This window comes from Pelobates fuscus, chromosome 6, assembly GCF_036172605.1.
Source record: "Pelobates fuscus isolate aPelFus1 chromosome 6, aPelFus1.pri, whole genome shotgun sequence".
Taxonomy (NCBI): Eukaryota; Metazoa; Chordata; class Amphibia; order Anura; family Pelobatidae; genus Pelobates; species Pelobates fuscus.
The window spans coordinates 224,139,586-224,162,615 of record NC_086322.1 but is presented as its reverse complement, the minus strand read 5'-3'; the positions used below and the strand labels follow the sequence as shown (position 1 = coordinate 224,162,615).

Below are 23,030 nucleotides of genomic sequence, written 5' to 3'. Positions count from 1 at the left end.
CTCATCTGAATATACATGTTAACTTTTTCTTTACCTTACTCTTCGAGTGCTCTTTGCTTTGCTTCTTCAGCTTTTTTGTCTCAGACGCCTCCTTCTTAAAATAAAGCCCTTGATCAATTCCATTCTCTCTTTTTGACTGGCTAATATTGCCACATATGCCAGGAAGCCGAGAGAGCAACGTCAGGTCAATCCTGACAACAAGAGACAGAGGCTTGCTACTTAGCGGTTGCAACAATCTGTCCCCGATTGGTAATAACACTTTATCCCCACGTATGTCCTCACACACCACAACTGCAGGGTGAGCCAAACTAGTCCTATGGTTGGCTTTGCTTTGCCCCTTGGGACTAGGGGGGATTTGTGGAGAGGGAGGGGCTGAGTGGCCCTTGTCTGACTGAATTTTCAAACACTTCTTGCTGCTGCCACCATGTCGAGAGCTTTTGTGCTTCTTCTCACTGGTATGCGCACTGCTACCTTTTGGTTCCTTACAATGATTTGATTTGGTTCGCTCTTTCGTTTTAACAGTTGGTTTCTCTTTGGAGGGTTGGTCTCTGGGTCTGTATGGGGCAGGTTCACTCTCAACTGTAAGACCTCCCTTTGGCTCCTCAGTAACCAAGGCTTTAACAGTCTTTCGAGGCTGCTTAATGCCAACAGTCTGTCTGGGGGTAATGTTTTCCTTAGGCACGGGGGACTGTGAATGGGATATTTTGTTCGGGATTTCATCCTGAGAAGTCCATGTAAGCTTTTTGTGGTGAGGCTCAACAGTCTTTTGAATTTCCTCTTCTTTACTATCCCAGTGGTTTGGTTGTTCATGGTCCTCAATGCTTTGACTTTCAGTTGATGCTGAAGGTTTCATCCAGTTGTTTAAATGCCATATACTGGTCGAGGATGTACTGAGCTAGAATCAAATAAAAAAAACAAATCAGTGAAACACAATTTGATAGTATACAAATGTTAATACACTTCTATTTAAGTTGTGCTATTGATGTTTTGTGTGTATTGGCTGCAAACAAAAACAAAAAACAATTTGAAGCTTACAGTAATTAAGTAATGTATAAGGCAAAAGAAGCTAGTAGTGGAGGACCTCCTTATGGGTCAAAGTTTCATTCATAGTCTTTCATCAATGAAACTCATTCAGTGCTGATTAGGCTGAGCTAAACTCTTCTTTTGAAGATCATGAGTGCAAGGGTTAATTAAAACATTTTTGTTGCTTACTTGTCCGATCTCTACAGTAGTAGAAACCTGGGGGAAGATTTTATATAGATATAGATAGATAAATATTTTTTACTTTTTTTCCCCCTTTTTCATTTTGTAGGGAATGTATATAGTGAAATATACTGGAACAGAGTGAGGTCTTACAAAGGAGTTGCTGAGATTGCCAACCTTCACGACTATGTAGAACAGATGCTGACCGGCATAAGCAGTGGTTAAAGGTTACAAAGATCATAGTGTTGCGGGATTCTAAAATAAGAACTGTAAGCCTATTTAAAGCATAACCTTTCAAGGCAAGGAAACGTCAGGGGTTAGATTACTGCCACCATCAATGGGAGACCCCTTTTCTGCTGTTGGAGATTGTATATGATACCAGCAAATAGTTTCTAAATGGTCTAGATATGGAATTACCAGAAAATAAATTAATAAATGATTATATATAGGATAAGACCTGCCAAATATGGGGCGCATTGGTGTTGTGGCAGAGTTATACAATGTGTGATCATATACTATAAGTAAACACACAATATGTTTTGCATAGGTTAAGGTGTTGCATGGGTGTTTACAAATAAAAAATAAAAAGTTGAAGTTGCTGTTTAGTGAAAGTGTGAGAGCGCTGGATCTTATATGCTGTAGAGACACATACTCACACACAGGGTTACCAGATCCACCATGGGTCACATATTTTCAGGGACACGTAATTTTGTTATATTTATGAAAATGCTAATTTTACTCTGCAGTTTGTATAAAGTATATCCTGCAGGATTTTCATTGCTTAATTAATCTTATACACCCAAATTCTACATACTACAGGGCAACCCCTTTCACGTGCTGCCCCATCAATATGTATCCTCAAAACATTGTGGATATGAGATATGACATATATATGAAAAACCAATAGGATTATGGTGAGGAAAGAAAATTGTGATTGAAAACCCCTTCCACCTGAAGTCTGTGGATAGTTAATACAATGTTAAACAAAAATCTGCACATCAGTCAAGTCACAAGACTTGCTTTTCCCAAAGAAATCTGCAGTGATGTTACTACCGCAAAGGATTCTGGGTGGACATATGCAAATTAGTTTAACAAAGAATCACATTTTTGCCTCATTCCATTTTAAACATGGATTCCTTTGAGTCTGTGTTTGCAGTATACAACAGCTTTGAAACACAACTTAGGAAAAGATGCAAAGCCAGTGAACCACTCATGGACAGCTGTTTTATTGTTAATGCCTCAATAAGCAAACCAGTGACCAACCTCATGCTGATGATTTGCATTAACAATGAAACAGCAGTCCATGAGTGGTTCACTGGCTTTGCATCTTTACCTAAGGAATGCTGTTATATACAGCAAACACAGACTCAAAGGAATCCATGTTTAAAATGGAATGAGGCAAAAATGTTTAAACTAATTTGCATGTGCCCACCCAGAATCCTTTGCGGTAATAACATCACTGCAGATTTGTGATTTCTGTGGGAAAAGCAAGTCTTGTGGCTTGACTGATGTGCAGATTTTTTGCAAACATTGAATATATATACATACACATATATACACACCTCCTCTAGCTACTATGCTTTGTCATTGCGACAATAGAGAACCTACCGCACAGATTAAAAATACTTTTGGGGGGTTTTCAGTTCCATAGAATAATTACAAATGACTGTATGGAACTGGAAACTCCCAAAAGAAACCTTAATTATCTTGATTTACTATCACTCTTCCACTGAACAGCAGTTGTTGAACACATAGCATTAATGAAATACCTCCACAGAAACAGTTCTTGTTGGCTGTTTCACTTCATTGTCGCTTGAGCTGCTCTCGTTCTCAGAGTCTGAAGAGCTGTCCGACTCGCTGCTCTCTGATGCCACACTGCCAGAGTCTGCAGAAACCACGCTATCTGCCTGAGACTGCTGCACACTGAAAAGCAAGACAACAACCATATTACATACGCACCAGGGCCAAGACCAACATAAACCAGTCAAAGGAAATTTGTGTTTATGGATTTCTCCAGGACTCCAAGGACAGTCTTCTCCCAAACACACACTTACAGGGTTATTTACTAAAGTGAGAATTCAAAGTAAATTTCAAAATCAAGGTCATAATGGCCAAACTGAAAAAAAAAAACAAAAAAAAAATCTCTTTTGTGAATAATCTTTTTAGAACACCACATGCAATGCTGCATTTAAAAAAAATATATATATATTTTAATTAAATAAAACAAGCATATTTCTTTCCCAAAGCAGATAAGTGCAAAGCTATAGATATCACCTTGTCAAAGATATCCCACCATTTATGTTAAATGGACATCAGTAGTTAAATGCAAATGGAAAGAATAGCACAAAAAAATTGCTCGTTTGGATAAATTCTCCAACCCCGTCATAGTCATATTGGCTATTTTTCCATCAGTCTTGCCATTCAGATTTAAGTTACAAAAATACTGAGTTCATTGAATAACCCTGATTGGTTTAACTTTTGACATATAGTTAGCACACTCTATTAAAAGAGCATTAACTGGTCAGCTTGTATGATATATTGTGCTTCCCAATACAAATAGCATGTGAGGTCCCCCAGGCCAAAGTGCGAGCAGGTCAGAAAAACAAGTTTGAGATGTATGCTTATCAAGAACACCATCTTAAATACATTTTCCCTTTACTATACAAAAGACTTAAAGGACAATCTCCGAACACGAATACAACTAGTTATTTTGGGCAAAAGCTATAAACTGCAAAGTTAGCCATCTTTGCTATAGGTTACTTTGTCATTTTAATATTTTAATAAGTCAATAAAATGTTTAGGAGCATCATGCACCTTAAAACTTCTCCACTGTCTGATCTCATCCATTCTAAAATACTTAATTCTTGTTGATTCCTGTACCAGAGGATGTGATGCTAAAAACACTCCATAAGCATAACCTTTGTGTGTGTCTTAACCTGAAGTGCAGAGGTGCCAAAAAGGTAGATCCTAAGAGGTTTCCAAACTACAACTCCCTTGATGCCTTGCATTCCTTTAGAATAACAAAGTACATGGAAGCTGTAATTTGAAAACATCTGGGGAAGTACCTTTTAGGAGCCTGCTGTAGGGTTTCTCCAATATCATAGACATACACATCAGGAAGCACACAATGCTTTCTGGCCATTACATTACCCATTCATCAATAGGAGAACTAATAGAATTAAAAAAAATAAAAATAAACTGTAGAACTACAAGCCCCAGAGTATAACGTGATGCTGCCTGCCAAGACAAATGCAGTTTGAGACAAACATTTATAGATAAGAGACACAGGTACAAGTCATCTCTGTGTGCATGTTACTATTGTATCTACAATTGAAGCCTTGCATTTCTGGGTTAAACATATCCAACAGTTCAGAATGAACAGACTAGTATGAAAAGCTCTGGTATGACCAAGCAACTCCCTGCTGTCTGTACGGCTAAAGCCTCTTTATGTTATGTCTGGAGATTTGCACACACACAAATAAATAAATAAATAAAAAATATTGATTTTTCTGCATGCATTTATTTTTTATTTTCCATAAGTTATTAAAAATGTAAGTTATGTTTTATCATGCATTTAAATTAGGGCACCTGGCAATGGTTTTATTGGTGTACTCCTGTGTACCAAATATACAATGATCGTATGAGTGAAGCCTGAAATATCTGCACACCATACCTAAACTTACCGTATATACTCGAGTATAAGCCGACCCGAATATAAGCCGAGGCCCCTAATTTTATCCCAAAAAACTGTGAAAACTTATTGACTCGAGTATAAGACTAGGGTGGGAAATGCAGCAGCTACTGGTAAATTTCTAAATAAAATTAGATCCTAAAAAAAATATATTAATTGAATATTTATTTACAGTGTGTGTATAATGAATGCAGTGTGTGCGTATGTGTGTGTGTATGAGTGCAGCGTGTGTGTATGAGTGCAGTGTGTGTGTGCATGAATGCAGTGTGTGAATGCAGTGTGTGCAGGGCCGGTGCAAGGATATTTGCCGCCGTAGGCAAAAAAAATTTTGCCGCCCCCTCCCCCCCCATATGTCCTGACTTCCCCTCCTCCTCCCTCAGTGGTCCTTACCTCCCCACCCCCGTGTTCCTTCACTCCCCCCCCCAGTGGTCCTGACTCACCCCTCCCCTAGTGGTCCTTACCCTCCCCTAGTGGTCCTTACTTCCCCCTCCCCTCCCATAGTGGTCCTTATCCCCCTTCTCCCTCCCATAGTGTTCCTTATCCCCCCCCATCCCTCCCATAGTGGTCCATATACCCCCCCCCTCCCTCCCATAATGGTCCTTATACCCCCCTCCCTCCCATAGTGGTCCTTATCCCACCCCCTCCCATAGTGGTCCTTATACCCCCCCTCCCTCCCATAGTGGTCCTTATACCCCCCCTCCCTCCCATAGTGGTCCTTATACCCCCCCTCCCTCCCATAGTGGTCCTTATACCCCCCCTCCCTCCCATAGTGGTCCTTATACCCCCCTCCCTCCAATAGTGGTCCTTATACCCCCCTCCCTCCAATAGTGGTCCTTATCCCCCCTCCCTCCCTCCCATAGTGGTCCTTATCCCCCCCTCCCTCCCATAGTGGTCCTTATACCCCCCACCCCTCCCATAGTGGTCCTTATACCCCCCCCTCCCTCCCATAGTGGTCCTTATACCCCCCCTCCCTCCCATAGTGGTCCTTATACCCCCCCTCCCTCCCATAGTGGTCCTTATACCCCCCCTCCCTCCCATAGTGGTCCTTATACCCCCCCTCCCTCCCATAGTGGTCCTTATACCCCCCCTCCCTCCCATAGTGGTCCTTATACCCCCCCTCCCTCCCATAGTGGTCCTTATCCCCCCCCTCCCTCCCATAGTGGTCCTTATACCCCCCCTCCCTCCCATAGCGGTCCTTATACCCCCCTCCCTCCCATAGCGGTCCTTATACCCCCCTCCCTCCCATAGTGGTCCTTAACCCACCCCCTCCCTCCCATAGTGGTCCTTATACCCCCCCCCCTCCCATAGTGGTCCTTATACCCCTTTTTTATTTTATTATTATTTTTTTTTTTTTTTTATTTCTTATTTTATTTTTTTTTATTTTTTTCGTCCCCCCTCCCTGCTTGATATATGGCAGGGAGGGGGGCTCTCCTTCCCTGGTGGTCCAGTGGCAGTTCAGTGGGGGGGAGAGGGGGGCTGGCAGAGCTGTACTTACCTTTCCTGCAGCTCCTGTCAGCTCTCTCCTCCTCTGCGCCGTCCGTTCTGCTCTTCTGTCAGCTCCCAGTGTAAATCTCGCGAGAGCCGCGGCTCTCGCGAGCCTTACACTGGGAGCTGACCGAGGTGCTGAACGGACCGGCGGAGGAGGAGAGAGCTGACAGGAGCTGCAGGAAAGGTAAGTTACAGCTCTGCCAGCCCCCCTCTCCCCCCAGTCTGTATTATGGCAATGCAAATTGCCATAATACAGACTCTGACTCGAGTATAAGCCGAGTTGGGGTTTTTCAGCCCAAAAAATGGGCTGAAAAACTCGGCTTATACTCGAGTATATACGGTACATAAAACCTTAAGGAGAGAAAAAAAGCATGTGTGTGGGGAGAGTCATATCTAACAAGAAGTATCTATTCATTATCATTAAAAAAAAATAAAAAATAAAAATACTGATTTACAGTTCTGATGGAATCCATTTTAAAACAATGAACAAGAGCTCATGGCTACAGCTCAGTTGTTTCCATCTTACAAACATAAACCATTGAACATCTGCTATTAGGAAATATGCCTCTACCCTAGCAATGCAGTCATGGCTGGAGCATGAGTCACGGTCTGTCTGGTACAGCATGTAAAGGGATATAGTTTCAACTTCACTGAAGTCAGGGAGCAGCAAGACAATGCTTTCCAGAATAGAATCTAGGCTTCTGGGGAAAATCGAATGAACTGGACAAACACCAACCGTTGGCAGACCACAACCCTTATCACTAGTTAACAATTTTTTTAATTTATTTTTTTAAACCACATTTTCAATGGTGGGATTTCATGTAAAGGCAAACAGGTTGTTTAAAGTACTGGCTGTTTTAATGAGGTATGTAAACTTGTGATGGCTTAGTCCAGGAATTTTTTTTAAACACTGGACCGGATGCTTACGAACTACAACTCCTACTACACCCATGGGAGATGGAGACAAACACAGGGCTGAAGCACTACAACAGGGATATATGTGTATTACTTCTGTGCATACATTAAACTTTAAAAAGGTGGGTCGGCCTTAAAGGGACATTATAGTCACCAAAACAACTACAGCTTACACTTTGTTGTACCTTTAACAAATGTAACCATAGACCAAATAATTGTTTAGAATCTTACAGAAAATGTTTGTAGCTTAACATAATTGTTGTCATGCAAGCTTGCTTGCGTAGAACAAGTAAAGTAAAATGGCAGGCCTTAAAACATATTTTACCTTGATGGCACAGATGAGGATGATATCTTTTCAGAGTTCTGAAAGAGATTAAAATGAACATGTTTAATAAACATTACAATGCAGGTTAAAGCAGGCAATAAAATGCTACACATTTACATATTTAATAGTCAACAACATTACAAATTTACTTTAAAAAGACTATAAAAGGAGCATTTTGTGACACAGTGTGTAGGCTTATAGAGCAAAGTAATATATGTTCTAAAGAAAAGAGGGGTGGTGGGGTGGGAGGGAGGAGAATGACCATGACCCACAAAAACATTTGAATTCATTAAAAGCAAATAGAATAATAAATAAATAAAAACTTAATACCTCTCCCTCGTCACTGTCATCACTGTCACTGATTTGGAGGTCATCTTGCAGCATACTGAAAGACATATCAATTAAAACCAACCAAACTGGGACAAAAACTCCAAGCTATAAACGTGAACCTACTTATACAGGCATGTATGGTTACATAGACCTACTGAAAATTCCACTGCATATTATTATATTAAAAAAATAAAAATAATAACCTGTACTCTTGTAGAACTTTAAGTTCTGAAATTATCTACTGGGCATATATTTTTTATTTTTTTTTGGTGTCTTTATGCTCTCTATTTTTCTATATGATGCCAAGACACAACCAGCAAGAACGTGCGCTTACGAAAACTACTACTATTAAAAACAACAGTCAGTGAAACAAACCATGATTTTATTTACTGGTTCCCAAAAGGTAAAGGAAAATGCATTTATTTTATATATGGAAGCCAATGCTTGTCACAAGCATAGCAAATGATAAAAACCAAATGGTTGTATGCAAGAAAGACACACACAGAACCACAATGAGTCTTGACAACCTACCAGGAATTGTATAGACATAAATCAAGACATAACATTAAGTTACTGAACTACAGCCGTCTAATAATATATTTTACAACATTTACAGGTTAGCTGAAGCAAGCTATTACTTTTTTTTTTTTTTTTAAAGCCATCCTGAATAAATACAAACCAGAAGCACATTTGTCTTCATTAGCAATTACTATGCACGGCATCAGATACAGCACAGCGACGGTGCGCTACCTGGGGATTTCAGGATAGCTTGCTAACCCTCCAGAGCATCACTGCTTATCTTTACCTAATAATAGACCTGTGCTGGTGCAGTGTGTATATGAGATGAATAAATCAAACTACAAGGGTGCTGGAGGTCAGATCCAACATTGCTCACCCCATGAATGTGTCACGGTCACCTCATTCCAGCACACTACATTCAGACAAACACACTGAACTCCGACCACAGTAGCTTGTCCAATCCAACAACTGTGCACAGTCTACTCCCACTTGCAGGCACCCTTGGGATTATGTCCCTGCTCCGTCTCTCCTAGTTACTCTTCTGGTATATAAAAACATCTGGAAAGGTAGCAATGATGTTCACCAGAAGGGCTGCAAAAACATATAGGATGTATACTAAAAACATTCTATTGCACTGTGTCGCTATGGCTCAACGTTGTGACCTACATACAGGACACAGTATCTAAATCAATTTCACATAAAAAGCGACTGTCATTATGTAAATTATAATTAAATGTATGCAAACGTGATTATAGCAAGACATCTGCTGATACACTATACCCCATTTATTAGCACATGGCTTACAGATAGGTAAATGGAGTGTGGGGCGCTTACAACACTATACCCCATTTATTAGCACATTGTTTACAGATAGGTAAATGGAGCGTGGGGCGCTTACAACACTATACCCCATTTATTAGCACATTGTTTACAGATGGGTAAATGGAGCGTGGGGCGCTTACAACACTATACCCCATTTATTAGCACATTGTTTACAGACAGGTAAATGGAGTGTGGGGCTCTTCCAACTGTTAATCCTATTTAGTAGCTTTGTGCATTCACCAATCTACATTTGCATACAAGAGACATTGCATAAAGTTCCATGTGACATGGTCTCCATCTTTTCATATACATGAAGCAGTCACTCAAACCGAAGGAGACCATTTTGGGGCCATAGTTCTGTAAGTGAACGGGAGTCCATTTTTGCACATATTTACCGAGAGAACTACTTAATTTAACCTAAATAAATTGAGCCTGATCACCCTTAATGCCAACAGCATAGAGAGAGTTTTGACGTGCATCCCCAATATAGAGGTTTTTTATTTTAAACACAATCTAAATTTCACTTAGTTTCTCAAGTCTACCTTCAATTAACTAAGACTATGGTACGCACGTGCATTTTGTTTTCTTACCAGACAAAACCCAAAAGAGAACAGTCATACACCTAAAAGTGGCTGTGAGATTGCCCTGCAGGAGGATCGGCTTTGCCTGTTCTATAAACCTGTTTAATATTGCAAGTGCTGGCAACCTTTCTTTAGAATTGGGATTACTAGCCGCACCCAGCCTGCAGGAGCGGTAAGCTGCGTGTGTAGATAAGGAGGCAAGTTCAGAGCATGTGAAATGAAAGTTGCACTACTGGAATGACTAAAAGTAAGGGAGGCTTGTTAAAATAAATAAAAACTAAGCAATGCCGAGATAAATGACAGTCAAAGTTAGCATTATGTGCATAAGAGTAATATTCTTGCCTGGCACTATAAAAAAAAAAAAAAAAAAAAGGGGAGGAAAAGAACAAACATTGCCAAAATGCCAGCAGTGGTGATGCGAACTCCATTGTTGCAAACCATTTTTCATGGCTTATCTCAGCAAAATCTAAAGGGTGTACTTGCTCCATTGTCGCGTTTTTATTGCAGATGATCACAAGGCAGAAAAGGAGTATGTCAATTCAGCTAACTACAACTGGTCATTTACCAGTCCCATCTTGTGGCAACCGCTATAAATAAACTTCAGTGTAGGATTTGTAACTGTGGCCTTAACATCCAAACTGTTTCTGGAGACATTGCTCATAAAGACTTTATCGATATATTTGTTCTTCCCCCCCTTTTTTCTTTTTTAAATATAATTTATTTACACTAGCAATAAATTCCAGATAAAACTGGAGACTAGTTTAGAAAGTTTAGAAATGCAAAATCTTGTAATACATGTTATATCTCATTTTTAAAGTTGTGGCATTTTTGCAGGCTGCGATTTTGGACCTTTTCCATGAATACTGGTGAACTATGGCTGTCTCATATTTATGTACTATGGTTCGAGTGTGAGTCACTTAATATTTTTATTTTAACATGTCAAGTCTGCACACTAGACTGGAACTAATCAAAAGTAGAAGCAGAACAGGAGGATTCAGTTTTATGGACCCGCTACTAATTCAAACCGTGGGTTTATGGTTTAAGAAATTATTTGCATATTTTAAAGATTACTAGTGAGCACATTGCATTATATAAAATGAGCATTTTTATTCTCCTTTGAGAAAATTGTGGCTAAGCTAATAAAATATACAGAGCCAGTGGCGTACCAACCACGGTCGCAGCTGCAACCCCTATTGATTGAGAAGTACACCCCTTCTGTGCCTTCCCAGACATGCTTATTAACAGCCTGGAAGAAATGGAAAAGTGTCCTAGAGGTGGGTGCAGTGGCAGAACTACCGCGGCTAAGTAACGCGGCCCCGGGACAGCCGCACTGAAGGAGCCCATTGGATGGCCTATGCTGTTAGGGCCACCCGATGGCAATGAATTTCCAGGGGGCCCGATCAGCGCTGCGGCTCTTTAATAGCATGACCATGCCCCCTGTGATGACATCAGAGCTGGGAGGAAGTGACTGCCCAAGTCACTGCTCCCAGCAACCACCGAGAGCCAAGCGGAAGGAGGAAGGAGAGTGGGAACTCTGACTCCCTTCAGCCTGAGCCACCACTGGACACCAGGGAAGTCACCCTCCTGCGTCTAAAAAGGTAGGAAACAGGAAGGTGACAAACATTGTGTGTGTGTGTGTGTGTGTGTGTGTGTGTATATGAATGTTTCTCTGCATGTTTGTATGAGAATGTGTGTGTGTGTGTGTGCGCGCACGTACGAGAGAGAGTGTGTGTGTGTGTGTGCGCGCACGTACGAGAGAGTGTGTGTGCGTGTGCGCGCACGTACGAGAGAGTGTGTGTGCGTGTGCGCGCACGTACGAGAGAGTGTGTGTGTGCGTGTGCGCGCATGTACGAGAGAGTGTGTGTGTGCGTGTGCGCCCACGTACGAGAGAGTGTGTGTGTGCGTGTGCGCGCACGTACGAGAGAGTGTGTGTGTGCGTGTGCGCGCACGTACGAGAGAGTGTGTGTGTGCGTGTGCGCGCACGTACGAGAGAGTGTGTGTGTGCGTGTGCGCGCACGTACGAGAGAGTGTGTGTGCGTGTGCGCGCACGTACGAGAGAGTGTGTGTGTGTGCGTGTGCGCGCACGTACGAGAGAGTGTGTGTGTGTGTGCGTGTGCGCGCACGTACGAGAGAGTGTGTGTGTGTGTGCGTGTGCGCGCACGTACGAGAGTGTGTGTGCGTGTGCGTGTGCGCGCACGTACGAGAGAGTGTGTGTGCGTGTGCGTGTGCGCGCACGTACGAGAGAGTGCGTGTGCGTGTGCGCGCATGTACGAGAGAGTGTGTGTGCGTGCACGTACGAGAGAGTGTGTGTGCGTGTGCGCGCACGTACGAGAGAGTGTGTGTGCGTGTGCGCGCACGTACGAGAGAGTGTGTGTGCGTGTGCGCGCACGTACGAGAGAGTGTGTGTGCGTGTGCGCGCACGTACGAGAGAGTGTGTGTGCGCACGTACGAGAGAGTGTGTGTGCGCACGTACGAGAGAGTGTGTGTGTGCGCACGTACGAGAGAGTGTGTGTGTGCGCACGTACGAGAGAGTGTGTGTGTGCGCACGTACGAGAGAGTGTGTGTGTGCGCACGTACGAGAGAGTGTGTGTGTGCGCACGTACGAGAGAGTGTGTGTGTGCGCACGTACGAGAGAGAGTGTGTGTGCGCACGTACGAGAGAGAGTGTGTGTGCGCACGTACGAGAGAGTGTGTGTGTGCGCACGTACGAGAGAGTGTGTGTGTGCGCACGTACGAGAGTGTGTGTGTGCGCACGTACGAGAGTGTGTGTGTGCGCACGTACGAGAGTGTGTGTGTGCGCACGTACGAGAGTGTGTGTGTGCGCACGTACGAGAGTGTGTGTGTGCGCACGTACGAGAGTGTGTGTGTGTGCGCACGTACGAGAGTGTGTGTGCGCACGTACGAGAGTGTGTGTGCGCACGTACGAGAGTGTGTGTGCGCACGTACGAGAGTGTGTGTGCGCACGTACGAGAGTGTGTGTGCGCACGTACGAGAGTGTGTGTGCGCACGTACGAGAGTGTGTGTGTGCGTACGTACGAGAGTGTGTGTGTGTGCGTACGTACGAGAGTGTGTGTGTGTGCGTACGTACGAGAGTGTGTGTGTGTGCGTACGTACGAGAGTGTGTGTGTGTGCGTACGTACGTACGTACGTACGTACGTACGAACGAGAGTGTGTGTGTGTGTGTGTGTGTGCACGTACGAGAGTGTGTGTGTGTGCGTACGTACGAGAGTGTGTGTGTGTGTGCGTACGTACGAGTGTATGTACAGGTTTGTCTGCGTGTGTGTGGGAGGAACAGGGAAGAGAAGACATAAGGGGAGGGTGGCAGGTGGTAGACGAATTTGGGGCAGGGCAGTTTTCACAGCAGGGTCCTGGTGGTTTCTAGTTACACCTCTGAGTAGGTATTTTGTGATTTCCTCAGGGTCCTAGCGCTGCCATTAAGGGGGTTGTGGAAGATGCTCGGGAGGGGGAGGAGGGGGGGGGGGAAATCAGTGTTTTGGGCTGTGGCAGAAATCTGTCTGGGTTCCAGTTCAAGGAGAAGTTCCTTCTGCGTGAGCTGGTGTTAAGTGGGTTCACGACCCTATGCTTCTTCATTCCAGACCCCCCCAAGCTGCTGTGTGGGCTCCTGCAGCCCCTGTGGCCAGAAAGAAAGGACAGGAAGATGGCAGGCAGCTGCCCAGGATACGGGAGGAGCACGAGAGGCTGTGCGGAAGGAAAAGGACATGCTAAACCAGTCCCCGTGGCAAGGAGCGGTAGCGAAAGCATTGGAGGACAGCAGTCTAGTGGAACCTATCCCTCCAGTGGGGGTCGTGGGGAAGTACCCTAAGGATCATGATGTCTGATGGATGAAGGATAAGATGAAAGAGGTGGGCATTATGAACGGCTGTTAACTGTGTATGCTAAATGCTGGCAGCACTTATATAATGTTTGATTTGACATATACTCACTCGGAGTGTGTGCAACAGTATGTATCTGTGTGCCTGTCAGTGAGTGAGTGAGCGAGTGAGCGTGTCAGTGAGTGAGCGAGTGAGTGAGCGTGTCAGTGAGTGTGTGAGTGAGCGTGTGAGTGAGCGTGTGAGTGAGTGAGTGAGCGTGTGAGTGAGCGAGTGAGCGTGTGAGTGAGCGTGTGAGTGAGCGTGTGAGTGAGCGAGTGAGCGTGTGAGTGAGCATGTCAGTGAGCGTGTGAGTGAGCGTGTCAGTGAGCGAGTGAGTGAGCGTGTCAGTGAGCGAGTGAGCGAGTGAGCGAGCGAGTCAGCGAGTGAGTGAGCGTGTCAGTTAGAGAGTGAGTGAGTGAGCGAGTGAGCGTGTCAGTGAGTGAGTGAGCGAGCGAGTGAGCGTGTCAGCGAGCGAGTGAGCGTGTCAGCGAGTGAGTGAGCGTGTCAGCGAGCGAGTGAGTGAGCGTGAGAGCGAGCCGGTCAGTCCGTGAGTGAGTGTGTCAGTCCGTCAGTCCGTGAGTGTGTGTGTCAGTCCGTCAGTCCGTGAGTGAGTGTGTCAGTCCGTCAGTCCGTGAGTGAGTGTGTCAGTCCGTCAGTCCGTGAGTGAGTGTGTCAGTCCGTCAGTCCGTGAGTGAGTGTGTCAGTCCGTGAGTGAGTGTGTCAGTCCGTCAGTGAGTGTGTCAGTCCGTCAGTGAGTGTGTCAGTGTGTCAGTCCGTCAGTGAGTGTGTCAGTCCGTCAGTGAGTGTGTCAGTCCGTCAGTGAGTGTGTCAGTCCGTCAGTGAGTGTGTCAGTCCGTCAGTGAGTGTGTCAGTCCGTCAGTGAGTGTGTCAGTCCGTCAGTGAGTGTGTCAGTCCGTCAGTCCGTCAGTGTGTGTGTCAGTCCGTCAGTCCGTCAGTGTGTGTGTCAGTCCGTCAGTGTGTGTGTCAGTCCGTCAGTGTGTGTGTCAGTCCGTCAGTGAGTGTGTCAGTCCGTCAGTGAGTGTGTCAGTCCGTCAGTGAGTGTGTCAGTCCGTCAGTCCGTCAGTGAGTGTGTCAGTCCGTCAGTCCGTGAGTGAGTGTGTCAGTCCGTGAGTGAGTGTGTCAGTCCGTCAGTGAGTGTGTCAGTCCGTCAGTGAGTGTGTCAGTCCGTCAGTGAGTGTGTCAGTCCGTCAGTGAGTGTGTCAGTCCGTCAGTGAGTGTGTCAGTCCGTCAGTGAGTGTGTCAGTCCGTCAGTGAGTGTGTCAGTCCGTCAGTGAGTGTGTCAGTCCGTCAGTGAGTGTGTCAGTCCGTCAGTGAGTGTGTCAGTCCGTCAGTGAGTGTGTCAGTCCGTCAGTGAGTGTGTCAGTCCGTCAGTCCGTCAGTGAGTGTGTCAGTCCGTCAGTCCGTCAGTGAGTGTGTCAGTCCGTCAGTCCGTCAGTGAGTGTGTCAGTCCGTCAGTCCGTCAGTGAGTGTGTCAGTCCGTCAGTCCGTCAGTGTGTGTGTCAGTCCGTCAGTCCGTCAGTGTGTGTGTCAGTCCGTCAGTCCGTGAGTGTGTGTGTCAGTCCGTCAGTCCGTGAGTGTGTGTGTCAGTCCGTCAGTCCGTGAGTGTGTGTGTCAGTCCGTCAGTCCGTGAGTGAGTGTGTCAGTCCGTCAGTCCGTGAGTGAGTGTGTCAGTCCGTCAGTCCGTGAGTGAGTGTGTCAGTCCGTCAGTCCGTGAGTGAGTGTGTCAGTCCGTGAGTGAGTGTGTCAGTCCGTCAGTGAGTGTGTCAGTCCGTCAGTGAGTGTGTCAGTCCGTCAGTGAGTGTGTCAGTCCGTCAGTCCGTCAGTGAGTGTGTCAGTCCGTCAGTGTGTGTGTCAGTCCGTCAGTCCGTCAGTGAGTGTGTGTGTCAGTCCGTCAGTGTGTGTGTCAGTCCGTCAGTGAGTGTGTCAGTCCGTCAGTGAGTGTGTCAGTCCGTCAGTGAGTGTGTCAGTCCGTCAGTGAGTGTGTCAGTCCGTCAGTGAGTGTGTCAGTCCGTCAGTGAGTGTGTCAGTCCGTCAGTAAGTGTGTCAGTCCGTCAGTGTGTGTGTCAGTCCGTCAGTGTGTGTGTCAGTCCGTCAGTGAGTGTGTCAGTCCGTCAGTGAGTGTGTCAGTCCGTCAGTGAGTGTGTCAGTCCGTCAGTGAGTGTGTCAGTCCGTCAGTGAGTGTGTCAGTCCGTCAGTGAGTGTGTCAGTCCGTGAGTGAGTGTGTCAGTCCGTCAGTCCGTGAGTGAGTGTGTCAGTCCGTCAGTCCGTGAGTGAGTGTGTCAGTCCGTCAGTCCGTGAGTGAGTGTGTCAGTCCGTCAGTCCGTCAGTGAGTGTGTCAGTCCGTCAGTCCGTCAGCGAGTGTGTCAGTCCGTCAGCGAGTGTGTCAGTCCGTCAGCGAGTGTGTCAGTCCGTCAGCGAGTGTGTCAGTCCGTCAGCGAGTGTGTCAGTCCGTCAGCGAGTGTGTCAGTCCGTCAGCGAGTGTGTCAGTCCGTCAGCGAGTGTGTCAGTCCGTCAGCGAGTGTGTCAGTCCGTCAGCGAGTGTGTCAGTCCGTCAGCGAGTGTGTCAGTCCGTCAGCGAGTGTGTCAGTCCGTCAGCGAGTGTGTCAGTCCGTCAGCGAGTGTGTCAGTCCGTCAGCGAGTGTGTCAGTCCGTCAGCGAGTGTGTCAGTCCGTCAGCGAGTGTGTCAGTCCGTCAGCGAGTGTGTCAGTCCGTCAGCGAGTGTGTCAGTCCGTCAGCGAGTGTGTCAGTCCGTCAGCGAGTGTGTCAGTCCGTCAGCGAGTGTGTCAGTCCGTCAGCGAGTGTGTCAGTCCGTCAGCGAGTGTGTCAGTCCGTCAGCGAGTGTGTCAGTCCGTCAGCGAGTGTGTCAGTCCGTCAGTGTGTGTGTCAGTCCGTCAGTCCGTCAGTGTGTGTGTCAGTCCGTCAGTCCGTCAGTGTGTGTGTCAGTCCGTCAGTCCGTCAGTGTGTGTGTCAGTCCGTCAGTCCGTCAGTGTGTGTGTCAGTCCGTCAGTGTGTGTGTCAGTCCGTCAGTCCGTCAGTGTGTGTGTCAGTCCGTCAGTCTGTGTGTCAGTCCGTCAGTGAGTGTGTCAGTCCGTCAGTGAGTGTGTCAGTCCGTCAGTGAGTGTGTCAGTCCGTCAGTGAGTGTGTCAGTCCGTCAGTGAGTGTGTCAGTCCGTCAGTGAGTGTGTCAGTCCGTCAGTGAGTGTGTCAGTCCGTCAGTGAGTGTGTCAGTCCGTCAGTGAGTGTGTCAGTCCGTCAGTGAGTGTGTCAGTCCGTCAGTGAGTGTGTCAGTCCGTCAGTGAGTGTGTCAGTCCGTCAGTGAGTGTGTCAGTCCGTCAGTGAGTGTGTCAGTCCGTCAGTGAGTGTGTCAGTCCGTCAGTGAGTGTGTCAGTCCGTCAGTGAGTGTGTCAGTCCGTCAGTGAGTGTGTCAGTCCGTCAGTGAGTGTGTCAGTCCGTCAGTGAGTGTGTCAGTCCGTCAGTGAGTGTGTCAGTCCGTCAGTGAGTGTGTCAGTCCGTCAGTCCGTCAGTGAGTGTGTCAGTCCGTCAGTCCGTCAGTGAGTGTGTCAGTCCGTCAGTCCGTCAGTGAGTGTGTCAGTCCGTCAGTCCGTCAGTGAGTGTGTCAGTCCGTCAGTGAGTGTGTCAGTCCGTCAGTGAGTGTGTCAGTCCGTCAGTGAGTGTGTCAGTCCGTCAGTGAGTGTGTCAGTCCGTCAGTCCGTCAGTGTGTGTGTCAGTCCGTCAGTGTGTCCGTCAGTCCGTCAGTGTGTCCGTCAGTCCGTCAGTGTGTCCGTCAGTCCGTCAGTGTGTCCGTCAGTCCGTCAGTGTGTCCGTCAGTCCGTCAGTGTGTCCGTCAGTCCGTCAGTGTGTCCGTCAGTCCGTCAGTGTGTCCGTCAGTCCGTCAGTGTGTCCGTCAGTCCGTCAGTGTGTCCGTCAGTCCGTCAGTGAGTGTGTCAGTCCGTCAGTGTGTCCGTCAGTCCGTCAGTGTGTCCGTCAGTCCGTCAGTGTGTCCGTCAGTCCGTCAGTGAGTGTGTCAGTCCGTCAGTGTGTCCGTCAGTCCGTCAGTGTGTCCGTCAGTCCGTCAGTGTGTCCGTCAGTCCGTCAGTGTGTCCGTCAGTCCGTCAGTGTGTCCGTCAGTCCGTCAGTGTGTCCGTCAGTCCGTCAGTGAGTGTGTCAGTCCGTCAGTGTGTCCGTCAGTCCGTCAGTGAGTGTGTCAGTCCGTCAGTGTGTCCGTCAGTCCGTCAGTGTGTCCGTCAGTCCGTCAGTGTGTCCGTCAGTCCGTCAGTGTGTCCGTCAGTCCGTCAGTGAGTGTGTCAGTCCGTCAGTGTGTCCGTCAGTCCGTCAGTGTGTCCGTCAGTCCGTCAGTGAGTGTGTCAGTCCGTCAGTGTGTCCGTCAGTCCGTCAGTGTGTCCGTCAGTCCGTCAGTGTGTCCGTCAGTCCGTCAGTGTGTCCGTCAGTCCGTCAGTGTGTCCGTCAGTCCGTCAGTGTGTCCGTCAGTCCGTCAGTGAGTGTGTCAGTCCGTCAGTCCGTGAGTGAGTGTGTCAGTCCGTGAGTGAGTGTGTCAGTCCGTCAGTGAGTGTGTCAGTCCGTCAGTGAGTGTGTCAGTCCGTCAGTGAGTGTGTCAGTCCGTCAGTGAGTGTGTCAGTCCGTCAGTGAGTGTGTCAGTCCGTCAGTGAGTGTGTCAGTCCGTCAGTGAGTGTGTCAGTCCGTCAGTGAGTGTGTCAGTCCGTCAGTGAGTGTGTCAGTCCGTCAGTGAGTGTGTCAGTCCGTCAGTGAGTGTGTCAGTCCGTCAGTGAGTGTGTCAGTCCGTCAGTGAGTGTGTCAGTCCGTCAGTGAGTGTGTCAGTCCGTCAGTGAGTGTGTCAGTCCGTCAGTGAGTGTGTCAGTCCGTCAGTGAGTGTGTCAGTCCGTCAGTGAGCGTGTCAGTCCGTCAGTGAGCGTGTCAGTCCGTCAGTGAGCGAGGGTGAGTCAGTGAGTGAGTGTCAGTGAGTGAGTGTCAGTCAGTGAGTGTCAGTCAGTGAGTGTCAGTGAGTGTCAGTCAGTGAGTGTCAGTCAGTGAGTGTCAGTCAGTGAGTGTCAGTCAGTGAGTGAGTGACAGTCAGTGAGTGAGTGTCAGTCAGTGAGTGAGTGTGTCAGTCCGTCAGCGAGTGTGTCAGTCCGTCAGTCCGTCAGTGTGTGTGTCAGTCCGTCAGTCCGTCAGTGTGTGTGTCAGTCCGTCAGTCCGTCAGTGTGTGTGTCAGTCCGTCAGTGTGTGTGTCAGTCCGTCAGTCCGTCAGTGTGTGTGTCAGTCCGTCAGTCCGTCAGTGTGTGTGTCAGTCCGTCAGTCTGTGTGTCAGTCCGTCAGTGAGTGTGTCAGTCCGTCAGTGAGTGTGTCAGTCCGTCAGTGAGTGTGTCAGTCCGTCAGTGAGTGTGTCAGTCCGTCAGTGAGTGTGTCAGTCCGTCAGTGAGTGTGTCAGTCCGTCAGTGAGTGTGTCAGTCCGTCAGTGAGTGTGTCAGTCCGTCAGTGAGTGTGTCAGTCCGTCAGTGAGTGTGTCAGTCCGTCAGTGAGTGTGTCAGTCCGTCAGTGAGTGTGTCAGTCCGTCAGTGAGTGTGTCAGTCCGTCAGTGAGTGTGTCAGTCCGTCAGTGAGTGTGTCAGTCCGTCAGTGAGTGTGTCAGTCCGTCAGTGAGTGTGTCAGTCCGTCAGTGAGTGTGTCAGTCCGTCAGTGAGTGTGTCAGTCCGTCAGTGAGTGTGTCAGTCCGTCAGTGAGTGTGTCAGTCCGTCAGTGAGTGTGTCAGTCCGTCAGTGAGTGTGTCAGTCCGTCAGTGAGTGTGTCAGTCCGTCAGTGAGTGTGTCAGTCCGTCAGTGAGTGTGTCAGTCCGTCAGTGAGTGTGTCAGTCCGTCAGTGAGTGTGTCAGTCCGTCAGTCCGTCAGTGAGTGTGTCAGTCCGTCAGTGAGTGTGTCAGTCCGTCAGTGAGTGTGTCAGTCCGTCAGTGAGTGTGTCAGTCCGTCAGTGAGTGTGTCAGTCCGTCAGTGAGTGTGTCAGTCCGTCAGTCCGTCAGTGTGTCCGTCAGTCCGTCAGTGTGTCCGTCAGTCCGTCAGTGTGTCCGTCAGTCCGTCAGTGTGTCCGTCAGTCCGTCAGTGTGTCCGTCAGTCCGTCAGTGTGTCCGTCAGTCCGTCAGTGTGTCCGTCAGTCCGTCAGTGTGTCCGTCAGTCCGTCAGTGTGTCCGTCAGTCCGTCAGTGTGTCCGTCAGTCCGTCAGTGTGTCCGTCAGTCCGTCAGTGTGTCCGTCAGTCCGTCAGTGTGTCCGTCAGTCCGTCAGTGTGTCCGTCAGTCCGTCAGTGTGTCCGTCAGTCCGTCAGTGTGTCCGTCAGTCCGTCAGTGTGTCCGTCAGTCCGTCAGTGAGTGTGTCAGTCCGTCAGTGTGTCCGTCAGTCCGTCAGTGTGTCCGTCAGTCCGTCAGTGAGTGTGTCAGTCCGTCAGTGTGTCCGTCAGTCCGTCAGTGTGTCCGTCAGTCCGTCAGTGAGTGTGTCAGTCCGTCAGTGTGTCCGTCAGTCCGTCAGTGTGTCCGTCAGTCCGTCAGTCCGTCAGTGAGTGTGTCCGTCCGTCAGTGAGTGTGTCAGTCCGTCAGTGTGTCCGTCAGTCCGTCAGTGTGTCCGTCAGTCCGTCAGTGTGTCCGTCAGTCCGTCAGTGTGTCCGTCAGTCCGTCAGTGTGTCCGTCAGTCCGTCAGTGTGTCCGTCAGTCCGTCAGTGTGTCCGTCAGTCCGTCAGTGTGTCCGTCAGTCCGTCAGTGTGTCCGTCAGTCCGTCAGTGTGTCCGTCAGTCCGTCAGTGTGTCCGTCAGTCCGTCAGTGTGTCCGTCAGTCCGTCAGTGTGTCCGTCAGTCCGTCAGTGTGTCCGTCAGTCCGTCAGTGTGTCCGTCAGTCCGTCAGTGTGTCCGTCAGTCCGTCAGTGTGTCCGTCAGTCCGTCAGTGAGTCCGTCAGTCCGTCAGTGTGTCCGTCAGTCCGTCAGTGTGTCCGTCAGTCCGTCAGTGTGTCCGTCAGTCCGTCAGTGTGTCCGTCAGTCCGTCAGTGTGTCCGTCAGTCCGTCAGTGTGTCCGTCAGTCCGTCAGTGTGTCCGTCAGTCCGTCAGTGTGTCCGTCAGTCCGTCAGTGTGTCCGTCAGTCCGTCAGTGTGTCCGTCAGTCCGTCAGTGTGTCCGTCAGTCCGTCAGTGTGTCCGTCAGTCCGTCAGTGTGTCCGTCAGTCCGTCAGTGTGTCCGTCAGTCCGTCAGTGTGTCCGTCAGTCCGTCAGTGTGTCCGTCAGTCCGTCAGTGTGTCCGTCAGTCCGTCAGTGTGTCCGTCAGTCCGTCAGTGTGTCCGTCAGTCCGTCAGTGTGTCCGTCAGTCCGTCAGTGTGTCCGTCAGTCCGTCAGTGTGTCCGTCAGTCCGTCAGTGTGTCCGTCAGTCCGTCAGTGTGTCCGTCAGTCCGTCAGTGTGTCCGTCAGTCCGTCAGTGAGTGTGTCAGTCCGTCAGTGAGTGTGTCAGTCCGTCAGTGAGTGTGTCAGTCCGTCAGTGAGTGTGTCAGTCCGTCAGTGAGTGTGTCAGTCCGTCAGTGAGTGTGTCAGTCCGTCAGTGAGTGTGTCAGTCCGTCAGTGAGTGTGTCAGTCCGTCAGTGAGCGAGGGTGAGTCAGTGAGTGAGTGTCAGTCAGTGAGTGTCAGTCAGTGAGTGTCAGTCAGTGAGTGTCAGTCAGTGAGTGTCAGTCAGTGAGTGTCAGTCAGTGAGTGTCAGTCAGTGAGTGTCAGTCAGTGAGTGTCAGTCAGTGAGTGTCAGTCAGTGAGTGTCAGTCAGTGAGTGTCAGTCAGTGAGTGTCAGTCAGTGAGTGTCAGTCAGTGAGTGTCAGTCAGTGAGTGTCAGTCAGTGAGTGTCAGTCAGTGAGTGTCAGTCAGTGAGTGTCAGTCAGTGAGTGTCAGTCAGTGAGTGTCAGTCAGTGAGTGTCAGTCAGTGAGTGTCAGTCAGTGAGTGTCAGTCAGTGAGTGTCAGTCAGTGAGTGTCAGTCAGTGAGTGTCAGTCAGTGAGTGTCAGTCAGTGAGTGTCAGTCAGTGAGTGTCAGTCAGTGAGTGTCAGTCAGTGAGTGTCAGTCAGTGAGTGTCAGTCAGTGTGTCCGTCAGTGTGTCCGTCAGTGTGTCCGTCAGTGTGTCCGTCAGTGTGTCCGTCAGTGTGTCCGTCAGTCCGTCAGTCCGTCAGTGTGTCCGTCAGTCCGTCAGTGTGTCCGTCAGTCCGTCAGTGTGTCCGTCAGTCCGTCAGTGTGTCCGTCAGTCCGTCAGTGTGTCCGTCAGTCCGTCACTGTGTCCGTCAGTCCGTCACTGTGTCCGTCAGTCCGTCACTGTGTCCGTCAGTCCGTCAGTGTGTCCGTCAGTCCGTCAGTGTGTCCGTCAGTCCGTCAGTGTGTCCGTCAGTCCGTCAGTGAGTGTGTCAGTCCGTCAGTGAGTGTGTCAGTCCGTCAGTGAGTGTGTCAGTCCGTCAGTGAGTGTGTCAGTCCGTCAGTGAGTGTGTCAGTCCGTCAGTGAGTGTGTCAGTCCGTCAGTGAGTGTGTCAGTCCGTCAGTGAGTGTGTCAGTCCGTCAGTGAGTGTGTCAGTCCGTCAGTGAGTGTGTCAGTCCGTCAGTGAGTGTGTCAGTCCGTCAGTGAGTGTGTCAGTCCGTCAGTGAGTGTGTCAGTCCGTCAGTGAGTGTGTCAGTCCGTCAGTGAGTGTGTCAGTCCGTCAGTGAGCGTGTCAGTCCGTCAGTGAGCGAGGGTGAGTCAGTGAGTGAGTGTCAGTGAGTGAGTGTCAGTCAGTGAGTGTCAGTCAGTGAGTGTCAGTGAGTGTCAGTCAGTGAGTGTCAGTCAGTGAGTGTCAGTCAGTGAGTGTCAGTCAGTGAGTGTCAGTCAGTGAGTGAGTGACAGTCAGTGAGTGAGTGACAGTCAGTGAGTGAGTGTGTCAGTCAGTGAGTGAGTGTGTCAGTCAGTCAGTGAGTGTGTCAGTCAGTCAGTGAGTGTGTCAGTCAGTCAGTGAGTGTGTCAGTCAGTCAGTGAGTGTGTCAGTCAGTCAGTGAGTGTGTCAGTCAGTCAGTGAGTGTGTCAGTCAGTCAGTGAGTGTGTCAGTCAGTCAGTGAGTGTGTCAGTCAGTCAGTGAGTGTGTCAGTCAGTCAGTGTGTCAGTCAGTGAGCGAGTGTCAGTCAGTGAGCGAGGGTGAGTCAGTGAGCGAGGGTGAGTCAGTGAGCGAGGGTGAGTCAGTGAGCGAGGGTGAGTCAGTGAGTGAGTGTCAGTCAGTGAGTGAGTGT

General features: G+C 48.6%; 1 protein-coding gene across 3 annotated transcripts in view; it reads right to left on the bottom strand.

The window, feature by feature from the left end:
• AFF1 (ALF transcription elongation factor 1) overlaps nt 1–23,030 on the bottom strand; it is a 165,521-nt gene that overhangs the window by 26,373 nt on the left and 116,118 nt on the right. For all 3 annotated transcript variants that reach the window (XM_063458780.1, XM_063458781.1, XM_063458782.1), the window contains 4 exons: nt 7,953–8,007; nt 7,623–7,660; nt 2,973–3,126; nt 35–895 (listed from right to left, as the gene is read on the bottom strand). In XM_063458780.1, the coding sequence (XP_063314850.1) occupies nt 35–895; nt 2,973–3,126; nt 7,623–7,660; nt 7,953–8,007 (1,108 nt within the window). The remainder of the gene's footprint in view (nt 1–34; nt 896–2,972; nt 3,127–7,622; nt 7,661–7,952; nt 8,008–23,030) is intronic.